General features: G+C 40.6%; 1 protein-coding gene across 1 annotated transcript; it reads right to left on the bottom strand.

Annotated features, from left to right (window-relative positions):
* Positions 1-3,286: 3,286 nt before the first annotated feature.
* On the bottom strand, positions 3,287-4,888 carry LOC131304703 (uncharacterized). Its single transcript, XM_058332034.1, has 2 exons — positions 3,550-4,888; positions 3,287-3,406 (listed from the first exon to the last, which is right to left on the bottom strand). The coding sequence occupies exons 1-2, from the start codon at positions 4,676-4,678 to the stop codon at positions 3,378-3,380; spliced, it is 1,158 nt and encodes a 385-aa protein (XP_058188017.1). The 5' UTR covers positions 4,679-4,888; the 3' UTR covers positions 3,287-3,377.
* Positions 4,889-7,957: the final 3,069 nt, after the last annotated feature.

Here is a 7,957-nt window from a genome sequence, read left to right as displayed (position 1 = left end):
ATTTTCCAACAAAATCAAGCAATGGCATCTCATTCCAAAATTTTAGAAAATACATGTAATTAAGGTATGCGCAACTTACCAAAAAGTAGCGTTTAACTTAGCACATGGCAATTCACCCCACAGAACTTGCACCTAAACACATAATATTGTAACGCCCCGAATTTTGGGTACGTTAAATAAGAAATTGTTCAGTTTTAGGGTAATCATAATAGGGAGAAAACCCATTAGAGTTAATTTCATTCAACGTAAAAAATATATATACAAACTGTATAATAATTGCACTACGGTCCTAGATACTTAAACTAATTACATGATAAGACATATAATTACACTAGATACAAATAGATCCATCATCTAACACTCCCCCTCAAGTTGGTGCGAAGATATCAATCAAGCCCAACTTGAACAGAATAGGATGAAAACTCTTGCTACCCAGCCCTTTTGTGAATATATCAGCTAACTGATCTTCAGATCTCACAAACGGCATACATATCAAACCCTCGTTCAATTTTTCCTTGATGAAGTGTCGATCAATCTCTATGTGCTTCGTTCTGTCATGCTGAACGGGATTATGAGCAATGTTAATGGCAGCTTTATTGTCGCAGTAAAGTTTCATCGGAACACTATCAGCAAACCCCAAATCAAGTAACAAAGTTTGGAGCCACAAGAGCTCACAAACACCATTAGCCATAGCTCTATATTCAGCTTCTGCGCTAGACCTAGCGACTACCGATTGCTTCTTACTTCGCCAGGTAATCAGATTACCCCCAAGGAAAGTGCAATAGCCAGAAGTAGAGCGCCTATCATCCACAGAACCAGCCCAATCAGCATCAGTGAATGCCTCCAATCGCAAATGGCCATGATTAGAGAACAAAATTCCTTTTCCTGGAGCTGATTTTAGATACCTCAAAATACGATAAACTGCATCTAGATGTGAAGTACGAGGATCATGCATAAACTGACTAACAACACCTACTGCATAAGTAATATCTGGTCGAGTGTGGGCCAAGTATATTAGTCGACCCACAAGTCGCTGATACCTCTCTTTATCAGTACGCTCCCCCACATCTCCACTAAGATGATGATTCGCCTCAATAGGAGAATCTGCAGGTCTACAGCCCAACATGCCTGTCTTTTCCAAAAAATCAAGTATATACTTGCGTTGGGAAATAAAGATACCTCTATCAGACCTCGCTACTTCCATTCCAAGGAAGTATCTCAATGATCCCAAGTCCTTAATCTTGAACTCTTGAGCTAGACGAGACTTAAGGTTATGAATCTCACTCACATCGTTGCCTGTCATTATTATGTCATCAACATAAACAATAAGGACAGCAATCTTACCATTACTTCGCCGGATAAACATCGTATGATCTGCATGGCTCTGCTTGTAACCAAAACTCAGCATAGTCTTAGAAAACCTGCCAAACTAGGCTCTAGGTGACTGCTTCAGCCCATAAAGTGCCTTCTTTAATCTACACACCTTTCCTTCACTTGCAAGAGAAGAGAAACCTGGTGGAATATCCATATAAACTTCCTCCTCTAAATCACCATGGAGAAATGCATTTTTCACATCAAACTGTTGAAGAGGCCAATTCAAGTGGGCAGCACACGAGAGAAGAGCTCGCACAGAATTCATCTTCGCTACCGGAGCAAACGTCTCCTCATAGTCAATACCATAAGTTTGAGTAAAACCTCTGGCAACAAGCCTTGCCTTGTATCTCTCAACTGTACCATCAGCCTTTTGCTTAATAGTGAACACCCACTTGCAGCCCACTGGTTTCTTCCCTCCTGGAAGTGACACTAGATCCCAGGTGCCATTCTTTTTCAAAGCCGTCATCTCTTCTACCATAGCTCCTTTCCACTTAGGTATCTTGAATGCATCCTGCCAATTCTGTGGAATAGATATAGAAGAAAGAGAAGAGACAAATGCATGGTACGAAGGAGACAAACGGTCATAAGAAACAAACTGTGAAATAGGATGTTGAGTACAAGATCTAACACCTTTTCGAATAGCAATAGGAAGATTGTCAGGATCCATAGGAGGAGGTTCAATAAGAGAAGAATCATTACCAGAAGAGTCAGCTGAGGAATTTGGAACTGGATTGGGTGATTGTGATTGACAAAGTGGTAACGTACATGAAGACTTTCCATTTTTTCGTCTAGCATACCTCTGTAAGCCAGCTCCCTGCAGTCGTTGTCGTGCAGGTAGTTGTTCCTCAATGTCACCACCAATATCATGTGTTTCCCTTTCAACAAATACTGGTTCCTCTCCAGTGTTTTCCTTCTCCCCTTCATTATGATCATAGAAAAATTTCTCCCCCTCACTATGATTATAAAAGGTAAACATCTCTTCCTCCTGTTGATGCTCCCCCTGAAGAGATGGTTTAGAGGGAGAGTAAAAAACCTCTGTTTCCCAAAAGGTAACATCCATAGAGACAAACATCTTCCTTGAATAAGGATCGTAACACTTATAGCCTTTTTGGGTAGGAGAGTACCCAACAAAAATACACTTATGGGCTTTATGTCCTAGCTTGCCCCCAGAAGGTTTTGGGGCATGAACAAAACACACACAACCAAACACCCTAGGTGGAAGAGTCGTAACTCGACAACTGCTTGGCAGGCACTCAATAGGTGTTTTAAAATTAAGGACACTTGATGGCATACGGTTGATAAGATATGTAGCAGTTAAAATAGCTTCTCCCCATAAATATTTGGGAACATTCATAGTGAACAAAAGAGATCGAGCGACCTCAGCAAGATGACGATTTTTACGCTCAGCGACTCCATTTTGTTGTGGAGTGTCAACGCAAGTCGTCTGAAAAATAATACCATTATCATCTAGATATGTCCGAAAAATCTTATCAATATACTCAGTCCCATTATCACTCCGAAGAATTTTAATATGTGTATCAAATTGAGTGCACACCATCTTATGAAAAGATTTGAAGCAGGAAAATACTTCATTTTTTGACTGGAGTAAGTACACCCATGTGGCACGAGAATAACAATCAATAAAAGTAACAAACCATCGATAGCCCTTTAAAGAAGTAACAGGAGAAGGACCCCAAACATCAGAATGGATAACCATAAATGGAGAATCACTTCGTTTATTAATAGGTGCATAAAAAGAGCGTTTATGTTTTCCAAACTCACAGGCTTCACAAAAAAACTGATCCCTAGGACAATGTTTAACTAAAGTAGGAAAAAGTTTCTCTAATATCCCAAAAGATGGATGACCCAATCTACGGTGCCACCGATGTAACAAAGAAAGAGTGGAACTCATATCTGCCCGTAGAGCTTGGCCACATGATAAAGATGGCTGAGATGGATGAGGTGCATGCTCCAGATAATAGATACCACCGTGTGCTTTACCACTACCAATCACCTTCCCCGTTTCCAGTTCCTGAAAGATACAGTGAGTAGGAAAAAATGTCACAGAACAGTTTGCAGAATGTGTAAAACTACTAACTGAAAGAAGGTTAGTGGCAAAGTTTGGAATATGGAGGACTGAAGAGAGAGAGATAGAGGGAGAATAGCGAACGGAACCTTTTCCTGAAATAGCAGAGAACGATCCATCGGCAATTCGAACCTTATCCTTACCAGAACAAGTGGAATAAGAATAAAAAACAAAGGAACAACCTGTCATATGATCTGAAGCACCAGAATCGATAATCCAAGGAATACCAGAGGAGGCAGTAAATGCACTAGCTGGAATACCTGAATGAGCAAAATAGGATGCAGTAGGAGCTACTGTGGAAGTAGGAGCTATAGTAGAGGAAGAATCAGCCTGAGCCATAAGACGCCTGAGAGCTTGCATCTCCCTCTGAGAGAAACCGCCAACAGAATCAGAAGGTGACTGAACTCCTGTACTGAACCCAGAATCAGACAAGGTAGCAAACTCTGAAACATGTGCCTGAGCCTGAGAACGCCTGGGACCACGACCTCGACCTCCACGTCCACTGCCTCGCCCACGAGAAGGACGACCATGTAACTTCCAACAGAAATCCTTGGTATGTCCAGTGTTGTGGCAATAATCAAACTGGAGTGACATACGGTCTATGATCCCACTGGTAGTACCAGACTGAGACTTTCCACTGCCAGACCCAAACTGTCCCTGCGGAATAGCAACCAATGCAGAACGATCAGAAGTAGGAGCTTGTAACATAGCACCCCTTCTGCTCTCCTCCTGTTGAACAATGGCATAGGCCTCGCCCAAAGATGGAAACGGAACACGACCCAACACCTGCACTCCAATTGGATCATACTCCACATCAAGACCAGCAAGAAAGTCATACACACGCTCTTTCTCTATTCTTTTTAACCAAGCACCAGCATCAACGGAACAGACTGCTTGAAACCCCTGATAATAATCAAATTCTTGCCAGGCCCCACTAAGATCAGCAAAGTAAACAGCAACAGATCGATTGTGTTGATCCATAGTACGAAGTCGCTTTCGCAACTCAAAACACTGAGCATCATTGCCCTGCTGAGAATAAGTCTGTGTGGCAATAGTCCAAATCTGATATGGAGTGTTAAGAAGCAAGAAAGGACTACGAATATCAGCCTTCATAGAATTAAACAACCAAGTCATGGCTAAAGATCGACGAGACTTAAACGTCTTGAGTTCAACATCAGTAGTAGGCTCAGTAACAGGGCCTTCAATGAACTCAGACATCCCTTTAGCTTCAATGGCTAATGTAAAAGTATGAGACCAAAGTAAATAATTTGTGCCATCCAGTTTGATGGGACAAATATCTAGTGGAGAGTTATCCAGAGTCCCTACACGACTCAACTCATCCTTGCCACTAGCGGAAGCCTGTTTTTTCTCTTCTCACATCTTGAAAGCAGAACAATAATGCCAAATAAACAATAAACAATGTTCCCAACAACTTTAGAACTCCAAAAATAATAAATAAAGGTTCCAAAAACCCTAGAACCTCAAAAAAAATCAACTGAATACCTTCAGATCTGACTGAAACAGTGTTGAAAAAGAAAAAAATAGATTTGATCGGCGAGAACAGATCTGATCGACGGTGACGGCAAACCCCGACTGATCGAAGAACTGTTCACAAAGCACTGTTCACGCGATCACTGTTCACGCGATCACTGTTTCACGATCACTATTCACGCGATAACTGTTCACGATCACTATTCACGCACTGTTCACGCGGCACTATTCACGATCACTGTTCACCCGAAAGTATTGTTCACGCAGCGACGAGAAGAACGTCGTAGGTCACCAGGTTCTATCGCTTTGATACCATGTTCAGTTTTAGGGTAATCATAATAGGGAGAAAACCCATTAGAGTTAATTTCATTCAACGTAAAAAATATATATACAAGCTGTATAATAATTGCACTACGGTCCTAGATACTTAAACTAATTACATGATAAGACATATAATTACACTAGATACAAATAGATCCATCATCTAACAGAAATTTTATTGAAAATAAACTGAGTCAAGCTCTTTATTACAACAGAAACTTAAAAGGAGTACTTTTATTACAAACGGAAGGGAACTAAGGTTCCTAACTACAGCTCTGCCTGCTCCTCCATCTGAGCTAGCTCTTCAGCTCCAAAGGCCTCCAAGGTGTACGGCTCACCTTGGTCATCTACAAAGTCTGACACATTATACCAGCGTCGCCACCGATATAATATGTCAGGGTTACCAAAAAGGCAACACCGTGAGCCACAAAGCTCAATAGAACTATCCAAACCCTCTAACCCATAACTTACAAACAACAGGTTATACTGAAACATCGATTTCCACATGATACGTATATACAAAGCTAACAATGACACATCCATATTCGAATATCAATCAACGTTGGTGTCCAAGATTTTTCATGTTTTTCCTACGCGACTCGTCGTAGACTGTGTCAACATTTTCATTTACAAATCAACCTTTCAAAAACCATTTGTTTAACTCACACAATTTACATTGGCTCCGTACCGCGGATAGCCAAGCTACACATCCAACCTCGGTTCCGCCGCGCCGGTCTCCCGAGTATCCTCACAATGGTTCCGCCGCGTCGGGTTCCCATTGGCACACAAAACTTGCATTGGCTCCTCTCCGCGGATAACCAAGCCATATTACCAATGAGGTTACCACGTCCGGCCGCATTGGCAATCTTCACAATGGGCTACCAAGTCCGGTCACATTGTGGTTTTCACAATCCACGCAATGGGCTACCAAGTCCGGCCACATTACGAGTTTTCATACACACAACGGGCTACCAAGTCCGGCCACGTTGCGGTTTTCACAATCCACACGATGGGCTATCACGTCCGGCCACATCGCGGGTTTCCATACACACAATGGGCTACCAAGTCTGGCCACATTGCGGTTTCAAAACACATCTCATCATTATCCACACCCTAGGTGTCATGTTTCTACTTTCTTGATTTTCGTGTCTCGTTTCTCATGCATAGACTCTGCGGTGAGACTTTTCACATACGATATCATTCATTATACTATTCAATCTAAAAAGATCATCCATTTTAAAACTACTTGACATGCTTGAATCACTTAATAACAAACATCATACATTTCATATACTTTCAACAAAAGATAACATTATCTACTTTAAATGACATGATTAAAGTTTCTTCCTAACTAACTTATAATTGGGTACAAGACTATATTTGGGAAAATACGTAAAGATAACTACTTGGGATGAAAGTTAAGGAGATCCTACCTTGCTTCTTAGCGGTAGTAGTTGGCTAAGAAGATTTGGTCGTCGGTTTTGGATTTCGACGGCATAACGGCGTCGGTTTGCTTCGAAAGGAAAAGAGTTGTACTTTCTTTTCCTAGAAACAACTTCCTAACTTAACTAAGCTACTTTAAAAGATCTAAAGGTGGTTTTGGAAGTGGTTTGGTGGTTTCTCTCAAGAACACTCAAGAACACAAGAAAACTAGAACTTTGAAAGCAAGAACTTTTGGAATTTCTAGAGAGAAGTTGGAGCAATGGTTTGAAGGTGTGAGTTTAAGCTTGGAGTGAGCTTCTATTTATAGGCCAAGGCTTCTCCTCTCCCTCTCTCAACCGAATCTCTCTCTCTCTCTCTCTACATCTTTGATTTCTTTCACTTGTCAAGCTTGATTGAAAGCTTAATGGGTGAAGTTAAGGCTTGGTTGGAAGATCAATGGCTAAATGGTAGGCTTGCATGGCTAAGAATTGTACCAAGGATTGGATTTTGGAAGACATGTTGGAAGATTTGGAGACAATGGTACAAGTTTCTTGTTTAAACAATTGAAAGATGTACAAAGGTGATAGATTTTGGAAGATATGCATCTTCAAAGTTTGAAAAGATGAAAGATGCCAAGGTACAAGTCCCATCCTTCTTCTCCTTCCTTCTTCCTTCCTTTTCTCTCTCTCCCTCTCCCTCTTTCTCTCTCTCGGCCTCTCTCATCTCTCTCCCTTACGGCTCTCTCTCTCTCTCCTCCCTCCCCTCTCTCTCTCTTATGTACTAGCTATATATATATATATATATATGTACTACTAATGCAAGACAAAAAAATAAAATAATGGGTACTTTTTGTACAAAAGATCAAACTAGCCTTTAAGGGTCAAGATTCTCCTTAATAAACTAACAAAAGGTACAAGTACTTTAATTAATATAAAAATGTACTTTTGTACTGTCGGGAATCTTAACAAAATATTAGTTTAATAGGTCAAGTACTTAGTTGGAAGATGAACCTATTACCCAATGGATAATAAAACCCCTAACGGTTATTAACCAAAGGATAATAAGGTACGAGTACTTTAAATACTAAACTAAGTTTTTGAAAAAGACTACATGTCCTTTTGTCATTACAAATGTGTTTATGTATATATGTACTTAGCCAAATAAAATAAAGAGAAGGCTTTTGTCCAATGGGTAAAGATTACCCTAATGGTTATTGCCCAATGGTCCATAGCTACTAGGGTACTTTTATTAGTAAAATAATCG

Source organism: Rhododendron vialii, chromosome 10a (assembly GCF_030253575.1).
Source record: "Rhododendron vialii isolate Sample 1 chromosome 10a, ASM3025357v1".
In the NCBI taxonomy this organism is placed as follows: Eukaryota; Viridiplantae; Streptophyta; class Magnoliopsida; order Ericales; family Ericaceae; genus Rhododendron; species Rhododendron vialii.
This window is presented reverse-complemented; position numbering and strand designations above follow the sequence as displayed.

Excerpts from the sequence above, each read along its gene's own strand:
- LOC131304703 (XM_058332034.1), bottom strand. The coding sequence starts at position 4,678 with ATGTCTGAGTTCATTGAAGGCCCTGTTACTGAGCCTACTACTGATGTT. Across the intron at positions 3,407-3,549 it reads CTCTGCTATTTCAGGAAAAG|GAACTGGAAACGGGGAAGGT; the intron begins GTTCCGTTCGCT and ends TGTATCTTTCAG.